The sequence below is a fragment of the Symphalangus syndactylus genome, chromosome 6, assembly GCF_028878055.3.
Source record: "Symphalangus syndactylus isolate Jambi chromosome 6, NHGRI_mSymSyn1-v2.1_pri, whole genome shotgun sequence".
In the NCBI taxonomy this organism is placed as follows: Eukaryota; Metazoa; Chordata; class Mammalia; order Primates; family Hylobatidae; genus Symphalangus; species Symphalangus syndactylus.
In genome coordinates, this window is record NC_072428.2 from 12,920,475 (window position 1) to 12,940,742 (window position 20,268).

Here is a 20,268-nt window from a genome sequence, read left to right on the forward strand (position 1 = left end):
GGGCATATCAAGAAGTCTGACTGCAGTCATGGACGTAAGCCAAGGTCTCCCGGCCTTATCAGTAATAACCTTGATATGCTGACCTCGTGGCTGAGTCCTGTGTCTGTTTTTCTGTTGTTTCAGCACTCATGGGAAGAAGGGTGTTACCGGCACTAGAAAATCCGACATCTTTTCTTTTCACCATTCCTAGAGGTGCCCCCCAGGCCACATGTGCAGCCTCGAATTTGGACTCCTGCAGTCTCTCTCCCAGGTCTTCTCGCCTCTGCCCAAGCCAGCTCCTACGCCTGATGTGGGCCCATCTTCCTCCCCCACCGTCTCCCCTCCAGCTCGACACAAGCTACCAAGGGGTCCCTCCCTGCTCATCAGCCTTTCAGTTGTCACTTAACAGGGTGCTCCTGCCCACTCTCCAAGTGCTTCCTCCAACAGGCAGACTTCCCTGGCCACCACCTCATATTCTGCCAGCTCTAAGACTCATCATCAGGACCCCTCGTTCCACTTTCACCTTATTATTGATGCTTTTAAAGTGTGTGTCTTGGTTTCTCAACAAATTACACACAGTATAACACCACCAGCCATACTGGCTGAGATGTCCTGAGTTCTTGCTTACTCGTGCCAGGCACAGGACAGCTTCTTCTCTGAGGAGGGAAATGGTATAAAAGACTAAGCATAGGGCCCAGCACACAGTCGGCGCTCAAGCAGGGCAGGAGTTTCTCAGATCTGCTCAAACACCACTGGCAGGTGGATAAATTGGTGTACTCTTTCTGGAAAGCCATTTCCATTATGTATTCAAAGCCTTAAAATATGCATAGCCTTCCGGATCTGGGCCAGCGACCCCACTTTTAGGAATTTATTCTAAGAAACAATCAGAGATGTACTCAAAGGTTTAGCTACAGGACTGCACCCAGCCACACCAGTGCAAGAGCCGTGCCTCCGTTTAACTGTAAAATGGAGATAAAAATAGTGCCTGGTCTATGGGCTGCTGTGAGGATTCATAAATCAGGCACCGATATATGTAGAGCACTGAATGCAGTGCCTGGTACATATCGCAGCTCTTCAAAAGTGTTACCTGCTCTTTTCATTATTTGAATTGAAGTCTGAATGAGGTCAAAGCCTGAATGGGCTCCCTACCTCCCTCCCTCCACTGTCATGATTTCCAAAACCAACAAAAGGGTTACTAATATCAAAAACAACATCAACACCAACCACCGTCTAAATCCAACACAAAGGAACTGGTTAAATAACAATACAACTGTATATAACACTATGCAGCCACTCAAGATGATGTCATAGAACAAGAATTAATGGCAGGCACCAATGTACCTAAGTAGAAAAAGGCCCCAAAACTATTAGTTCAGTAGGATGGCACTTTTTTCTTTTAAAAAGCACATAAATGTGTAGAAAAATATATATATACTGCAAATTGTGAAAAGTTGGCTGGGCTCAGTGGCTCACGCCTGCAATCCCAGCACTTTGGGAGGCTGATGGGGGGCAGATCGCTTGAGCCCAGAAGTTCCAGACCAGCCTGGGCTACATGGCAAGACCGTCTACAACAAATTCTGAAATTAGCCAGGTGTGGTGGGGGGCACCTGTAGTCCCAGCTACTCAGGAGGCTGAGGTTGGAGGATCACCTGAGCCCGGGGAGGTCAAGGCTGCAGTGAGCCGTGATTGCACCACTGCCCTCCAACCTGGGCAAAAGAGTGAGACCCTCTCTTATACAAACACCCACACACACACACACACCAATGTAAAGAGTTGCTATGTCTAGCTTGTGAAGTTAAAAACGCTTTCTCTTTTTATCTTTTTAATTTCTTACAAAGAACACAATCCTCTTTTGTAGTAAGGAGAAAAAACTAATTCTGCCAAGGAAAATAGAAGCCACGTGGGTTTACTTCTATCTGTAATGGAAGGCACTGTGTCTTCCTTACATGTACCCCTCACTGCATCTGACTCACAATCTCTGGATATAAAAGCCCTGGTCTTGAACAGAATTCCTGCCTGGTAATCTTGTTTACTCTTGCAGGCCAAGGCGTTCTGTACAGAGTTTGGAAGTGGCCTGCAAGAACGAGAAAACAATACAGTCCTGTGGGGGTGCGTCTGAGCCTGGTCGGTGACCCTTGCCAGGCGAGGAAACGTCAAGAACTGACCCCAAGGGGACAAGGCGCTGGATTCCTGGAATCTGTCCAGGGATAGTGCATTAGGAAACCAATTACCTGGGGAGCATGTGGTGGGGCAGCCGAGAGTGAGCAGAGCATCAGCGCGAGGCCACTTTGGCATCTGGGAGCTCTCTTCAGTTTGGCCTAAAGAACTTCCATGGGGGGCTTAAGTGCAGCTGGATCTTAATATGATCAGCTCCACTCGCACACAATTTTCATTTTGGCCATTCTCTAGAAAGCCTCTGCCCAACCCCACCCCCCAACCCTTGCTGACTGCAACAGACGCGAGGGCACCAGGGGAGCCTGCCAAGGGGAAAGGCAGGGTCACAGGGCCATCCGTCAGCCACAGAAGGACCGCCCACCCAGCATAAGGGTTAAGGTTGGGGTTAGCAGGGCATGTGAAATGGTGCACTTAAAAATCGCCATTGCACTCCCGCCTGGGAGACAGAGCAAGACTCCGTCTCAAAAAAAAAAAAAAAAAAAAAAAAAAAATCGTATTACTAAGTGGGTTACTGTCAGGCAGTATATGCATGGTCTCAAGTCTCACAGGACCCCCAAGAGGGGGCTGCTTCTGAGTCCATTTCACGGTGGAGGAAACAGGCTTGGAGGCTGACTGGTCTGAGGTGACTCAGCTAGAAAGGGCAGAGCTGGGATTCAACTCTGGGTCCACCTGACTGAAGCCTAGGCTCCTTCCACCTCTCCCGACAGGGCTCGGACAGTCATTCCGGCAGATGTGGAGGCTAGGGTAGGGGTGGGGTGTCAGAGCTGCTCCCCAGTTCTACCCTTGCAGGCAGTACTGTGACCGTAAGAGGGAGCATGTACCCCCTTGCAAAAGCGAACGGGGCCAGTCTTGTCTGAAATTGTCCAGCTAATTCCCCTCATCGGTTGGTGCAGAGCTCAGCTGGCACTAGATTCAGGAGGACGCTACCTCAAGCTGCAGCAGGGATCCTTGCCACATATCCAGCCACCTGGCTGGTGCAGCGCAGAGACGATCAATACCACTCCTTGGAGGGCTGTCCCAATAGGCACCGTGACCTTCTGGGGCTGCTTGTTCCCCGTGTTCCCTCTTGTCACCAGGCCTCTCAAAGTGGCAGAAAGAACACTGACCTAAGCATTTGATAGGGGCCTACCGACACCCCACAGGGCTTTGGGGAGTCAAAGGGCAGTATGTGCACGGGAGTTCACCAGCTCTCCTCTCTGTGCCCCTCCTCCCAGCAGAGAGCCTGGAGGAGGTTGGGCAGGCTAGGGAAGTGAGAAGCCACACATTCACGCCTCCCCTCTTGATTTTTACCTCCAGGCCAGCTGTCCTCCTTTCCCTCTCACTCCAGGTGAATGGAGGCTGAAAGTCTGACAGAAAGAGAGAGAAAGCTGGGAAGAAACTGGTGGCTAGTCCCTTGACATGTTTTCAGAGGAAACATTCCAGGAAACAACCCAAAGGAGACACTTTTGTGGGGCTCCCCTCCTCTCTCTGACTTTCCTAAGTTCGGCCCATTTGAACAGCCCCATGGCATCCTTCCTCCAGCTATCCCACATTCTCCAGGCCTGCAGGAGCCCTCATTGTAGAATCCGCCTTTGGTGGGTTCACCCCTAGGGGGCCCCGTGGCCATCCTCCAAGTGCGGCCTGGTGGCGAGGCTGGTGTCCTGACCGAGCCCCCAGGCAGGCGGCTCAGACTCAGGCAGTGATGACCCAGCTGACCTCCCAGGGTGCGAGGGGCCTGGGTGCCTTCCTGCGAGGTGGCCCTTCCGGCTCTGCCACTTGTGCCGTGGGAACGGGTTTGGCCACACATAGCCTGGAGGCTGTGGGGCTAGCGCTGGGTTCCTGGCCTCCGGCCTCCAGGTCCTTGTCCCAGCTCACCTGCCCCCATTCTTCCTTCGGGGAGCAGCCCCTCACAACACGGTCGCAAGGCCCTCAGGTGCCCGCGCGGCTCACCGCCTCCTCCCGCTATCCGGCCAGTGGCAAGCTCCCGCTGGGGCTCCCAGAAAAAGACGCAGGAGGCTCTGGCTGCAGCGCTCCTACCACCCAGGCTGCCGGCCCCAGGGCCAGGGCTTGGGGGACGGGAGGTCCCACAGGCCACAGCAGCGGGCATGGCTGGGCTAGCCCCCCAGGGCTGTCTCTCCCAGACCACCGGGGACACCGGATCCCAGATCTGATAAATCCTCTGGGTACTTCAGTTTCCTCAGGTGTTTAGAAAAAACGAAAACAGCCATAGGATTTCTTTTAGGAATAAATCAGATTATGGATGTTGTGGTCCCAAGGGAGTAGTTACTCTGTAAGCTCCCTCCCCACTTTCCCCTTTCCTTCCCTTTCAGATACCAGAATTTGCATCCAGAGCTAAAAGTCAGTGGGCTCAGCCAGAGCAGTGAGAGCAGTGAAGGCGTGTCCACATTCCTGGAGGCCACATGAGAATAGGGACTGTCCCTGTGCTGAGAGAGCGTGACATCACTGCTCCTATGAGGGGGAGTGATGGCACAGAAATCATCCTAACAGCGTCGTACACACAGGCCTCTGCCAGCTCCAAGCAGGCTCATTTGAGAAAACAGCCTTCTTGGTAGTGCTGGCTACGAAGCTACAGCTTAATTTATCCTGTTTTCCTCCACTGTGCTCTGACACTGCCTCCTCTTCCCCATCCAGCTTAAACACTAACAGACAGCTCAGCCCAACATGGGGCTCTATTCACAGGCTGGGGAAGGCTTATTATAAATGGAGGCACATCAGCTTTAGACCAGCTGGAAAGGGCACCATTAGTCACTCTAGTAAATAAACACTGAAGTCATTTCCCTACTGACACCAAGACACAGGAATCACATCTAAGAATGGATTGCAGCAGCACCAATCTGACAAGGGTCTCACATGCGTGTTCCTTCCAAACACAAAATGGGGTTGGGAAAGAGGGCAGTTGTAGACCAGGTCCCTCTGAGGAAAGCGTGTGGGTGGAATCATGTATAAGTAAAGTTTTAAATAAACAGAATGCATCACTATGGAGACATTCGGCTTTATCAAAGCCACCATTAAAAAAATAATCAAGACTTAGGATTCAACACTACAAGTGTTTATGACCAGAAAAGGCAAAGTGGGTCTTAGATATTCTGCAGCCAAGTAATAGCTGCCAGAACTCAAAGAAGAAATATTCCCAGCAGGGCAGGAACCCGTTGTTTGTCAGGACTTTCTCTGAAACCCTCCAACTGGAGCATTCAGCGCACTGCAGGGCCTACTTAACTCTTTCAGCAATGCAACGACGCAATTCAGGAGACGGCTCTATAGTTAACTGTGTCCAGACAGACCTGCCATGCACTAGGGCAGGATCACATCAGCCACAGAGGCAGAGAGTGGGTGCCACAAGGAAAGGGCAGGTTTATTAGCTGTGACTCAAACTTATGAGGAATTGTCAATGCCACCCGAGCTAGTGGGTTAATGATGGATCAATGTGGATCCTGATTTCAACACTGGGGATGCAATCTGGTGCTAAGTGTGAGTGTTCCAACCCATGTTTGGAGCAAGTTGCCTGTTATAAAGAAGACACTTTTAGTGTGGAGCCTGATGTTTCTTTGGGCTGCTGACTGGAGTAATGGTGTCGGTAAGTATTGTGGAAAAAGCCTGATATGAGTTTGGGTGTCATTCAGGGTCCCCAAGTGTATTCACAGATAAGAATGAGGTAAGAAAGGACCACAGGGGAAAACTTATCTGTCTCTAAAAGTTTCATATCTCTGAAGGTGGATATGGTCAGGAAACACTTGCCAGAAAATCAAGGAAAGTTGGCTGAGAATTTGTCTAACTCACCAGAAGCTGGATTCTGTCCCCTCAAAAGGAGCTTCCCCAATGAAATGGGCAACTGCTAGTCCAGTCACCAGCAGTTTCTGGCTAGAAGATGCTGATGCTGATTAAGGGAAGATGAGATGCAGATGCCTGCCCTGATGAACAGGAAAGCCAGGGAACAAACAGGTGGCCTGTGGTCAGCTGTGACCAGCTCGGCAGGAGCCAGCCCTGAGGCTCAGGCTCCCAGGAGTGCTCAGCAGACCATTCCGCCTACATTCAGCATGGCAAAGGGAAACCAAACAGGCTGAGAAACTAGCCTGCAGTCTGAAATCTGGTTCTGCCACTACAAGCCCTGTTAACTTACCTAACATCTTGGAGACTCAGTTTCCTAGCCTCTACAATGGGAATAGGACCTCTCTCTTGCAGCGCTGTGGGAAGGATTAGGGATTATGTATAAAAGCTCCTAGGACAGTGCCTGCTGAAGCTTAAAAAAAGGGCAGCAAAAACAAAACCGAAACCTGTTTTTCTTCATGCTACTGCTGTTATATTTGCTTCCTCAGCTTTACATGCAATGTAAGCAAAAACAGCTTCACCTCTAATTCCTAGTTCAGATCTAGCACCAGCAAAACAAAGCAACAGGCTGCTGCAGTCACTGAGCACACTGCCCTTTGCCATGGTCTGGAATTCCTGTCTATGCCTACACCCTGTAGTTTTACTCTATGGCAAGTACCTACTTGACATTTCAGAAGGGACATTATCTTAATGGTAAAGAAAAGGGCAGTTCTGGCATGTGATATCTGGAGTGACAGCAAGAAAAACAAAACTGAAGATTTGCTGCTCTCAGACCAAGAAACCCAGGTGGTGGCCCACTCCATCTGCTGTACAGTAGAAATGTTTCCCTGAAAGACATGGGTGTGACAAGCGAAGAGATCAAATGCACAGCTGCCGCAAGGGGAGATCATGACCCTCCATTAAGAAAGAAGGACGCTGGAAGACTTGGAACCATCTGCCAGTTCTTTCATTAGTAAGGAATGGAAGATAAATTTCCTAGTGTCATGCATCAAACTTATCACCAAAGCTGGCTGTATCACCTGGCCAGGTATTATTTGCATTAATATGAGAACAGCTAAGAATTAAAAAGAGGCTTTATTTTATTCTTATGGTGATTTGAACCTCCCTCACAGGAAAGTTTGGTGTGGTGCTCAAATTTTAGAAAGCATTTCATATTTCTTAGAGAAACAAGCTATGCTCATTTTTTTTGTTTGTTTTTTGTTTTTTAAAAGGGCAGGGGGACTACAATGCCAGGAGCCAGAGAGCTTGTCAGAGAACAGCCTGGCCAGGCATGGTGCTCCATGTGAGGCCGAGTCAGAGCGTGCCCAGCCTTTTCCTATGACCATGGAGAGCAACAATCTTACAGCCTGGAATGGAAACATGATAAAAAGCAAGAAGGCACTGTACCTTTCCCCCACTGGCAGACAGAGAAGCTCTAACTCTCCCGCCCTATTTTCATCCATTTAAATTCATTTCCTTTCTCTCAGGTTTTCTGTACCTTGGTTTGGAATGAATCTGGTACACGGCTCCTGAGTCAAGAGGTCAAGTAGACACGTGGTTTTATGATGCAATAATGGGCAGCCACTCTGTTTTGTTTTGGGAACCTCAGTGACATCACAGACTAACCCTTGTACCTTGGGACCCTGTATGTAAGAAAACATTGAGTCAGAAGAGAGCGTTAGTCATAGGGCTGCTGAAACACAAGGTGAAGAGAACTATTAGGCAATTGAGTGCATTCCCTGCAGGGCTGCTCCCACTTCTATCTGACTTGGGTCTAGATGACTCAAGTGATTCCCGAGGGGAAAATAATCTATGTGGAACAGCTGTCATGAGCAAGCCTTCTGCTGCTCTTCAGCCTCAATTTCAGCCTGCTACTTCCTGTGACATCATTCAGTGATTCCTCCCTTTAAGGGGACAGTCTTCTCTTGTATTACAGGTGACTGCTTGAAGGTGGCTAGATGAGAGTATACTGCCACCACTCTTTATTTGGAGGCCTGTAACCTGTCTTCAGTGTGTCGCAGGAAGACTCACTTACAGTGTTCCCTGAATATGTAGCTTTCCATTACGATAGTATGCAAGCCAAGATGAAACCACCTCTGTTTGGGTTTCAGCAGCTGTCTGCCTACGGAAGGCTCCAGAGTCCCTGACGCATATTTATATCTCCACTTCACTGTAGTCACAAGGAACAAACACGTGAGATTTTCTTCTCCCCAGAGGCACAAGTCCATTCATATTTCTTCAAATGAAGGCGGGGCGTGTGGGGGGCGGGGGAGGGCAGGAGGAAAACTGCTTATGAACAAAATCATCCGTAAGCACTGCCACATAGATTTTAATTTGCCTAAAGATGATAGCAATTTTGAGCTGTGGTTAGGGATAACTGTTCCCACAGTAGACCTATTACCAACATGAGTTGCTGGCTCTCATTTAATAGGACTCCAAGCTGGGAAACAAACCCCACCATCTTCCCAACAGCCACATCACGAGATCTAGCAGCACCAGCCTCTTGAAGTGGCTTCTCAGTGGAAGGTTTGCTCCATTTCAGTGAAGCTTCTCTCTCAAAGCTCTGACGTCACCAGGGCGCCCCTTGAGGGTCTGGATAGACTGTCCGAAAGGTCAGGTTCACTCTCAGTTCTCTAGAGTGGTATTCTTTGGGCACTCGATGCTAAACGGAAATACACATAACTCTGACATAAATACACACATTCACACTTTTAGTTCAAAGCGACTTAAAGCTTAGTCATGAGAATACAGAAATATTTCCATCTTATCCTCCTTAAATGAGTAGTAAGCTCTTTGAAGTCTTGTGGAGAAAGGTTCCTTCTTTGAAACAAATTTCCATCCCCAGCCCCACTGTGCTATGCCAGCACCTCTGAAGTGAGATATTTTCATCTTTTCTAATTGTTGCTGTTCCTCTCAGACACCTGCCATTTCCCAAATCTCATAAAACATATAAATGGATGAGACCAAAGAAAGGCATGAGATTCCATTCTCATGGTAAGTGTTTTGACATTAACATGTGCACCTTAGAAATGATCTGGCCTAAAAATGGCATGGCCTAGCTGCGGAGCTGTGTATTCCAATAAGATAGTCACTAGCTATCCTGAAGCTATTTAAATTTAAATTAATTAAATTAAAAACTCAGTTCTTTATAGCATGCAAGCCACATTTTAAGAAGTCAGTCATATGTGGATAGTGACTACTACATTAGGCAGCACAGATACTGAACACTTTCATCATCACAGAAAGTTCTACTGGCCACACTAGTGTCCACCTGGATTGTCAGTAGTAGCAAAACTCCTTGGAAAGAATGTCAGCTCATTCCCTCTTGCTCATTATAAAAGCAGCTTGCTTTTCACCATGTCTACTTAGAAATAGTCCTCAGAGTCAGGAAACTGCCTCCACATGAGAGCAGATTCATATTACTTGCAGATCCTCACCTGCCAGTCAGCTTGTGTCGCTCCTTCCATGATTAACAAGGTCCCATGATCCAACGGTATCTTCACTCTTTCCACATATGTGTAGTCTCCATTCTCTTCCTAGAAAACAGCATTTGTTGCGATAAATTTTTTGCCTGTGTGATCAAGATGCAACAGAACCTGACAGAGGTAAAAAAAAAAAATGGAAACCTCTGCTCAGCCAGACTGTGGGAATCCATATATAGCTCTGTAATTTGGCAGCTGCTTGACTGTGGGCAAGTTACCTCACCTCTCTGTACCCTGACTTACTCATTTGTAAAATGGGGAGGATGACAGTGACTGCCACCTAGGGCTATGGTGAGCCTCCATTGATAGAATATGTGTAAATCCCTTGAAGATTGACATGCAGTAAGTGCTAGCTATTAGTGTCATCATCATCACAATCCAAAATGCAGAAAAGCCCATTCTGGCCTAAGAAGGAAATAAAAGTCACTTGTACAAGAATTCTTTACATCTGACTGATGTTGTGCTCTACATTTTGACATACTCAGTGTGGGGAAAATGTCCTTTTAACCAAGACTTGATGCGATGACAGCCTTCACCTTTTCACAATGTATGCTAATTTACTAATTGGCACCTATAGTCTCGATTCTTCTCATGGCTACTATGGAGTCTTGGAGGTATACTCCCGCCTCTTTCCAGAACAGACAGCAGCAAGATTTTCTCAAAGGGAGCACTGACTTGACCAAAACAGTGCTGTCAAACTGAGATTGGCTGTTTACATCTTTGAGGATGGATCACGACTCCTGTACACTTAGGATGCAAATGCCTTGTATTTACACAGAGAGCTCAAAAGCAATTTATGTCCAATATTCTCAGGAGTCTTCACAGCATAAGCTGCAAAGCAATCAACTGGTAGTGTGGCTCCTCCACAGCTGAAAACCAGGAGCATTAAACAACTGTGCTCACAGCAACAAAGAGCATGTCAAGTGCTTCGAGACTGGGACAGATCTGAGCTTCCTGATTTCTTCACCTCCATTCTGGGCAGAGCTGATGGGTCTATTCATTCATCTGCTTCACTTCCGATAGAAAGGGTTACATTTGGGTTACTGCAGGATTGATTTCGGTGCAAACTGTGTTTATGTTTATTACTGTATGGGTGCTTCTGAGAACTTAATTGTTTACAAAGATTTTCCCTAGGAAAATCAAAATCAAAACAATCATGAACTTGCATAAACAGTCTAAGTTCCAGGCCCCAACTTTTGGCAGTAACTTTGTCAAGCATAGTCATAATTTTTATAGACAGAAGATAGAAGCAATGTTTAAAATAACTTTGGTTTCAGTGATTGATTTTAATTGTGTCTGCCACCTTTTCTCTTCCAGTAATAAGTGGGCACCAAAACACTTATCTTTGACCCCTCAGACAACCAGAGGGCAGTGGGAAGGTGGCCCTGCCCTCACTGCAGCCCAGCTCCATCTCAGAAAAGCAAAAGGCTGCTCTGATTTAAAAAAAAAAAAAAAAAGCCACACAGAGGAGACACATGTCCTACTGGGGAAAAGATATCCGGAGGGAGTGCACTGACCATGAGATTAGAGAGTCCAAGGCTCCTTAATTTAGGCTGTATAGTCAGCTATCAGATCAAGGTTCAACACAGCTAGAAGCAGAAGAATTTCTGCTACCCTCTACATAATCAGGGAGTGCAACATGGGCTTAATCTACAAATCAAGTACGGACACTAAGGAGAATGAAATAAAGTAGAAAGGAAAGACACTTAAGCACAACATGAAGGCAATTCTGAGATGAAGATCTCTTAGAACATTAAAAACACTGTTGGGGAGAAGGGAGTGCTAGATCAGTGGAAGATAATAGGTAAACACTATAGTTCCACCTGGAAACATGAAGCAGGAATGCACCTCACACGTGAAAGAGAATTCCGAAATGCAGTCAGCACTGATGGCAAGTGATGTTCAACTATCACATTTCACATACTGTTCCTAAGATCTGAACTTTTCAAATGAGAGAATGCCTCAGGTTGGTTTTGAACACATTACGTTCAACATAACCATTAGCCATACCAAAAAGCAGACAAGGGTGAGCCTTCATTTGGGAGGGAGCCACTCGAATCAGTCCACAAAGGAGATACCGATACACAGTGTACCCTCTGTGAGAAGTGATCTCATTCTTTGCTGCTTGTTATTTACTCCTTCTAAGATCTTTGACTTAGAAGATGCATTCCTAATTTGCAGAAGGAGACAGACAGGAAAGAGGGCAAGGGATCCTACTAATGCAACACAGAGCTCACAAATACATCCTTCTCTTGAGGCCAGAGTGGCAACAGACCATAGAGCCACCCTTCAAGATGGCTGGAAGGGTGATGCACGGAGACTTTTTCCACTTAGGAGTCAGATAAAAGGCCAGAGGAGCCCACATGGCTGTGCATAAAGGCTCCAGTTGGTAAATGGATAAGCAACAGTGGAAACACAGGTCAGACTGTTTAGAAGAGTGCCTTCCTAGTCATTAAGCGTGGTTAAGTTACCCAAACACATCTCTGTAGCCCTTTTGATTTACTCAGGGTTTTCTTCAAAACAAAACAAAACACACCCCCCAAAACCAGGGCTAAGGATAAAATTTTCCATCCCTCATCCTGGTTAAAAGAAGCTTTTAGGGTCACACTCGAGCTACAGGGTGGGTTTTGTTATTGATGTTCTTGGTTTTCCAAATACTGGAAACCCTACGAGTACATGGAAAAAGCGAAAAACATGTATTTTTATATTAATGCTGATCGACATTCTCATTCCTCCAACTGCAGCCAGTTCATTTGAAGGCTTAATTATGCTTTTCTAAAGCTTCTCACAACTCTTACCTCCACCTCACCAAGATATTATCCTATTCAGTTTCCTTTAAGAAAATGCTATTTGGGGTGAAAAAATCTGAATATATTTACTGTTATGTCATAATTAACCATCCAACAAATGAGAAACCTAAACATTTTTCTTTCCATTGGAAAGGTAATTCATACTATATGAGATTTGGAGTTTTCTTATAATCATCCCTTTCTTGTCCTAAAAGAATGCCTTAGAAATTACAAACAATCATCAAAGCTTTAAAATCATACAGGTTTTCTTTCTAGAATATAAAAAGTAACATAAGTTTACTAAAGTAAATGATGCACTTGTAATTACTTATTCAATCTCTGCTCTTATAAACTCCATGAGGGAAAGTTTATGTGGTCTTCCTGTTAAGAAACATTCTCAGTGCCTATCACACATATGAATAAATATGTACTGAATGACTGAGGAAGAGTACACAGAAAATGTAGAAAATCGCCTGTAATCCTATCATCCAGAGTTTATACAACATACACACAGAGTATTCCAGATATACAATCGTGTATACTCCATTTTTAATATTTTATTGAGCATTTTTCTATATCTTTAAATATACATTTCAAAAATATGGTTATAGAATATTCGTTTGTATGAACATATCCTTCCTTTAAACTCACAAATACCTTTTGACCACCTGTATATATCAGGCATTATGCTAGTACTAAGGATGGAGCAGTAAGGAGCACATGGTTGGAGACTGATTTTCATACACCAGTATTTTTTAAAAAAAAGAGGGAAAATAAATAAAAAGCTGCTGCAAGTAGATTTTTGGGCAAAACATTTCTGCATATATTTCTAGGATATATTCTTAAAAATGGAATTACTGGAGCCAAGTATATGAACTTTAAGGCACTTGATTTATATTACCAAACTGCTTTCTTGAGAAGGCTGCAGCAATCTATAATTTCACCAGGAAAACTTGACAGTACCTATCTTCTGGCTGAACATTATCAATTGACAATAACGAAAAACAATTAGGGGAGAAATGACAACTCATTCAAACTTAGAGATCTTGGATTACCAGCCAAGTTCTTTTTTTTTTTTTTTTCTTTTTGAGACAGAGTCTCACTCTGTCACCCAGGCTGGAATGCAGTGGTGTGATCTCGGCTCACTGCAACCTCCACCTCCTGGGTTCAAGCGATTCTTGTGCCTCAGCCTCCCGAGTAGCTGGGATTACAGGTGCCTGCCACCATGCCTGGCTAATTTTTTTGTATTTTTAGTAGAGATAGGGTTTCACCATGTTGGCCAGGCTGGTCTTGAACTCCTGGGCTCAAGTGATCCACCTGCCTCGGCCTCCCAAAGTGCTGGGATTACAGGCGTGAGCCACCGCGCCCAGCCCAAGTTCAACTTATTTTTTTAAATTCTGTTTGCTGTTTGTGATTCTTCTGCTGTGAACACTCTCTGTTCATGTCCTTTGTCCATTGTTCTATGGGGGTGTTAACACTGTTTTCTTACTGATCTACAACCACAGATATTAAGACATTTGTTTGTCATACTTTTTGCAAATGCTTTTCTCATTTGCTATTTGCGTTTTAACTGTACTTACGGTATTTAACACGGAATAGCTCAAAAATTTTAGAGTCAACTCTACTGACCTTTCTTTGGCTCGTCTTCATGATTTTTATGCTTAGAAAGTCTTTTCCCATCCTGAGGAAAGTTAAATATACAACTGCATTTCCTTTTAGTTTTTTTTAAGAGTTTACATTTTTTAGATTTAACTCTTTAATATACATGGAGTTTGTTTTTTGGTGGTGGTTGGGTTATTCTTTTTTTTCCATGCTTCTTTTTATAACAGTTTCCAGGTACTTAAACCAAAGTATCCTGCTAGACTTCTTCCACAAGATCCACCATGGCATGTGCCCAGGTACCAGGCACATCAGGCACTCTATATCCGTTATTGCTAATCCTCAGTACAACCTCATAAGGGAGGCAAGGAAGGTGATATTATCCATTTTATCACAAGCAAGGGGAGCTGGAGGAAAAATACTTCTCTAAGGCAAAAGCTAGCAGGAGGGCAGGCTAGCATTTGAATGTAGATCTGCCCGGCTCTAAAGCCCTACTCTTTCCACTATACTCTGCTCTCCAAAGTAAGCTCTATTCCTTCTGAAATCCTAGTATTTCCTGTCCTGATTATATGGCATCCTGACTATACTGTAGGGGTCAGAAACACCAGCAAGTAGCATAAGTGAGAGGTGTGGGCTGGGTGCAGCACAGGGAGGAGGGGGAGCCATGCAGAACCAGGGGCCTGCAGAAAGGTGGTGGCTGCTCTGCCAATGAGCCGTTTCAGATCGCTGTTCCCCCAGTGCTGCCCCCTCTTCTGGGTTTTCCAGGGAAGCTGACAAGTGGGATTTTTATGTGAAATTTCCCGAGTTATAAACTTTGGTAATTAATTCAGTGTCTTTAAAAACATTGGGCAATTTAAACAAGTCTGAGGGCCAGATTCGGCTCCAGGGTTGCCCAGCTATGCTGCTGATAGGTCCATGACATGACTGCCTTCTTTGATTCCCTTGTCAGTCACCTTAGCTGACTTGTAAGCGTCTAAGACCGTTGTCTTCTGATGTGCTTCTTGCCTCCCCTTTGCCATTCCATGCAGTAGTGCCTGAGAGACGCTCAGGACACAGGTGCTACTTCATCTTCAAATATCATCTTCCTTTACTGAATTAAATCTAGAGGCAGAAACTGTGGGGAAATATCAAATACATGTACCATTGCTTTTAGTTAGCAACTGATTGTAGCATAGGCTCTTCCAAGGTTTCAAGCAATGGGCAGAGTTTTAAATTAAAGCAGATTTGTTTATTATTTTATAGTAATCTGAATAAATCTTAGAGGCCATTATCACTTAAATAATAGTATATCTAGGTCTAGGTCTTTCAAATTAAAATTATACCTGAATAATTGAGGGTGGAGGATGGGAGGGGGGTGAGGACGGAAAAACTACCTGTGGGTACTATGCTTATTATCTGGGTGATGAAATAATCTGTATACCAAACCCTCGTGACAGACAAGTTACCTATATAACAAACCTGCACATATACCCTAACCTAAAACAAAAATTTAAAAAAAATGAGACCTGAATGAAGCTGTCTGTACACATGAAGTATATTTGTGTACAATGACCAAGTTTGTCTCCTGTACTTGTTTTTTTAACAACTGGAAATTATTTACTGTATCTCATTTATGTCTATCATAAAGAATTGACCAATATGTAAATATGTGATTTGAACCATGGTTGACTTATGAGTGTTGCCACAACATTTTAGAAAACACAGCCTGTTCCATGTGTTAACCAAGGCCCAGGAGAGCCAGTGGGCTTGTGCTTTGTGTAGAGCTGGGAGAGGCCATCCATCCTGTCTCTCAGTGGACAATGTACTTTCCCGATAAGGAAGGGAAGCACAATGGAAATACACCTCAACTGTTTTATTGCAGTAATTTTTTTTGTATCTGAAACTGTATTGTTTAATATATTAAGATTTTAAAAAATAAATGCCATAATTTAAAAAAATTATCACATTCTTCATCTCACCCTCAACTCAATCAGAAAAAGTCATTCAAAGCAAAATATGCTTCCAAATTACAGATCTCAGATAACAGTGAGGCAGCTGGTTTTCCACATCATCTCTGATTCCTTAGAAGAGCAAAACAGAAAAGCCTCCATCTTTATACTAAGAAGATATTTATAAAAACAAAACACAAATGAGCAGAAAGGACAAGGTAGAAGCCTGCTACCTGTTTCTCGTTTTCCAGGTTCACAGGAAGCACCTGGCACACAGTAACTATTATTAATTTCTGCACTGGAGGCATCAGGAAAGCCTTCATGCTATAGGGGGCCCTTTTAAGTTAAGAAGTTGGAGAGCACGCCCCGGGGAGAGCAAACAGATAACTTAGTAGAATGGAGCAACCATACAGGAACAGTGAGAGTCCATGGATCTCTCTGGGCTAAGATCATGTATGGATTTGACAATCTGGCTAAGGAGTTTCTATTTTATCCTTTGTTCCAACAGAAGCAAATTAAGATTTTTCAGGTGGAAAACAAAGTGATGAGAGCAGTGAGCTCAACCTTTGAGGCTCTATGCTCCCTTCTTGTTTTTTGTTTGTTTGTTTTGAGAAGGAGTCTCTCTCTGCTGTCCAGGCTGGAGTGCAGTGGTGCGATCTCGGCTTGCTGCAACCTCCACCTCCCAGGTTCAAGCGATTCTCCTGCCTCAGCCTCCTGAGTAGCTGGGATTACAGGCGCGTACCACCACACCTGGCTAATTTTTTGTATTTTTAGTAGAGATGGGGTTTCACCATGTTGGTCAGGCTGGTCTTGAGCTCCCGACTTTGTGATCTGCCCACTTCGGCCTCCCAAAGTGCTGGGATTATAGGCATGAGCCACGGCACCTGGCCGCTCCCTTTTTTATTCTCTTTCTCTGAATGATAATGTACAATTCCACAGTTTTACATATGGTCTATATTATTAGTTTTAATTCGATTCCACATTCAACAAATAGTTGTCTAAGCCATCTTGGGCAAGTGATTTAACACTGAGTCTCAGCCACCTCATTTGTACAATGGAAATAATAATGGCATCAACTATATAAAATTATCGGAGAATTCAATATAAAGAAGTTAGAAGAGAGCCAGGCACAGTCAACACTATACACTTGTTATTTATTATTAGCATTTTACTATTGTGGTTATTCCAAAATTCCCAAATGACATCTCCAGCCAGGCCTGTTGTCTGAACTCCAGACTTATACAGTCGATTGCCTACTTAACATTTGGAAACCTCAGGCATCTCAGATTTTGCATGTAGAAGAAGGAACTCCTCCAGCAAGGACAAAATCAAATGCAGAAATCCCGGCTTCTCTTCTACCTGAGTAAACAGCAACTCCACTCACCACTGCTCAAGTCAGACACCTGGGAGTCTGGATCCTTACCCCCACATCTAACATATTACTGGCAAGTTCTGTTGATTCATCCTCAGAAATATACCTCAAACCCATTAACTTCTCTTCATCCCCAATGCCACCTTAGTCCAAGCTAGCAGTCTCCCACTGCGATGACTACAACCACCTACTCTTTTAGTCTCCTACTCTTGCCTCTTCCCAAATTATTCTTCGCACGGCAGCCGGAGTGATCTTCTAAAATAAAAATTCAGAGCTCTAACCATGAGTTGTAACTATTTCTCTCTGTTCATTGGATTATAGTCTAGCACCTGTAACCCCCATAGGGGCAGGGACTACGTTTGTCATGTTCACTGCTATATCCCCAGAGCTGAGCATAGTATAATACCTGACACACAGTAGGGGTTTAATTAATATTTGGAGAGGGGAGAATGAGAGAAGACAGTGAGAGAGAGGCAGGAAAGAACTGTTCCTGGAAATAATACCTGACATCTGGGTAATGGACAGAAGAGAGGGAGCAAAGATTGGAATTAAGGACATCAGGGTGAAAAAAAAAAGTCATTTTGGTACTGTAGGCATGGGTTAAAAAGTGCCTGGGATAAAGATGGTTGCTGTAAGAGAGATGGGTTCTTTAGATAGTTCAAGAAAGAATTCAGATGACTTGGGACTTGATAATATATGAGAAACAAGGGAACAAGGAAGAGCTGAAAATAACTTACAGTGTTAACCTGACCAAGAGAATGGTTAGGTTAACATGAACATAAATGAACTTACCAGCAAGTGTGGAGTTTTTCTGGAAGAACAATACGAATCTGATTTTATCATTACAGGGTGGAAGTCACATGTGCTGTTAAGTGGAAATGTCTCGTGAACATGTGGAAAGTGATGACTGGAACTTCAGATGAAAGTCAAAGCTGGAGATAGGAGATTCAGAAGTCATCCCACCAAAGAAGGAATGGTTAAAGCTATAACAACTAATGAGATCCTATTTATTTGCTTATTCAATCAACATATGTAGAACTAAATGCTAGGAATGTAATGATAAATAAGACAGAAAGGGACCTTGCCCATATGGTATTTACAATCTACTGCTAGTTCATAATCTCCTAAAAAATAATGTAGAGAACGATAACAGAATCAAAGATAATCTTGAACCTCTATATTTAAGGGGTTGAATGTAAAAGAAAAGGCCTTAAAGGAGGCAGAAAATAGCAATGAGAAAAGTTTGGGAATTCTAAAACAAGACAGTACTTCAGAGGAAGAAAACACAGGTAATAGATGGGCATGTTTCACACACAGAGGTGATGCATCCTGGTGACCAATATTACAAGGAAGAGAGATGATGACTGAGGACAGGCTGGTGGACTTGATTTGAGGTCAATGGTATGAGGATAATTTCAGCAGAGTGGTGGGACGGAGCTAAAGAGCAGGTGTGTCAAGAATGAGTTAAGCTTTGAGAAAGGGGAGACTTCAGATGCAGACAACTCATTCCTGAATCTGTGCTTCAAAACAAGAAAAAGCCCAAGATGTCAGGATACCTGCAGGGTCAAGCAGAGCATTTTTTCATGATGGTAATAGATAAAAGAGATTTCTCTAGCCCGCTGGTCAAAGGATCAGACAGAGGGTGGAGGTGCTTGATAAGGATAGTCATGGCATTTTTTGCAGACTGAAATGATATTTGAAAACTAAATGCTAGGCTGTGTTACAGCTACTTACCTGCTGAGGATCAAATGTACATTTATTTGCCCTATTGCCCAACTTATGGCTATGCCAGTAATGTCCTCTTTTTTTCCTTATCATTTCTTTTCAGCTTGTTTTCCCAAACTGTGGTATTGCCTTGCCCTTGAGAACCCAGCTGAGGTCTAGACTGTTTCATGGATCATCTAAGCTTGCAGCTATAGTTGGGCTGCAAAGTTGCTCCTCTAGTGCTGATACAAGAACATAGCTGGTCCTTTTGCTCATAGTGGTAAAATATTTTTAAAATCTGACATAAACACAACATATTAATTACAGAAATGATGGAGAGAGAATAAAGCTGGGACCCCACAAAGTCATCTTTGCAGAGTTATTCTGCTGACTCAAACCACACCTTAACTGATGACATCCTAGCATCGATCTGAAATACATTACTTTAAAAACAGAAGCTGTTTCTGAAATAAGATCTGCTAAAGTAAGAAGCCAGCTAGAAAAACACAGATTTTAAGTCACTGAGGTTATTGGTTCAAAACAGTTTACCTGGCACATACAGATTTTTTGAGTTTTTCTAAAACTCTTTCCTGATTTTTGGCATTTATTTGGCTTGGAAGGTTCTGGCGAGGTAAATGAGAAAGGTGAGCAGAAAGGACTGGTGCAATCAATCATCCTATACCAGGCACACTCACTGATATTAAAAGCTCAATGACATGGGACCTCACCAATGTCTCACTAACTTAAGAGCGTTTGGGAGGCCTGGGCAATTGTTGGCTGCGGCACAGGCTCTCTCAGCAGGCATCGACAGCACAAACTACCAGGCAGACTACTACCTTTCCTTCTGGACTGCACACATTGAAATGTCAATGAAATTGAATGAAATCCCTGCTGACAGGGTTTACTGTTCAGAGTTATTGCTGCAATAATACTAGGGATAGGGTGGCGGTAAGAAGTTAGCGAATTTGAGCAAAAACAAACCTGGTTTTACACTCACAGTTGTAGCTGTTCCAGCTACACTGAATGCGCATGTGAAATCAGAAGAGATCATGTGATGAAGATTCCATTCTTGGCAATATAATATTTCCAAAAAATGCAACTTAAAAGAACTGCTATCTTGAAAGAGCTTCTATCTCAGGTGCTAGCACCAGAAACAAACGCCCTTCATCCTCTGAAAGCACATGAGAACACATTCCGCCATACCTCACCTCCAGCTGAGCCCAGTCACTAGCAGAAGTGCAAGCCTCTCCAGCCATCTGTTAATACCAGAACACTCATTCCCAAACTGTTCCTGGACATAATCTGATCAGACACAATCCCCCGGAACTCTTTCCCTCCTGCACCTTCCACCGTGTCCTCTGGAATTCCCATTCAAAGATGAGCAAACTCACCTATATCTTCAATCTCAATGAGCTCTGAAGGTTCTCTCTGCTTCC

The 20,268-nt window shown here is 44.3% G+C and overlaps 1 protein-coding gene across 5 annotated transcripts in view; it reads right to left on the reverse strand.

Moving 5' to 3' along the window:
- Positions 1-8,267: 8,267 nt before the first annotated feature.
- ALKBH3 (alkB homolog 3, alpha-ketoglutarate dependent dioxygenase) overlaps positions 8,268-20,268 on the reverse strand; it is a 39,300-nt gene continuing 27,299 nt past the window's right edge. For 4 of the 5 annotated variants that reach the window (XM_055281859.2, XM_063641855.1, XM_063641856.1 and 1 more), the window contains exons 9-10: positions 9,396-9,494; positions 8,268-8,620 (exon numbers count right to left, since the gene is read on the reverse strand). In XM_055281859.2, coding sequence (XP_055137834.1) covers positions 8,528-8,620; positions 9,396-9,494 — 192 coding nt within the window. In that variant the 3' untranslated portion in view covers positions 8,268-8,527. Of the gene's footprint in view, positions 8,621-9,395; positions 9,555-20,268 lie in introns of those variants that run through there. The other variant, XM_055281860.2, reaches the window with a different exon arrangement.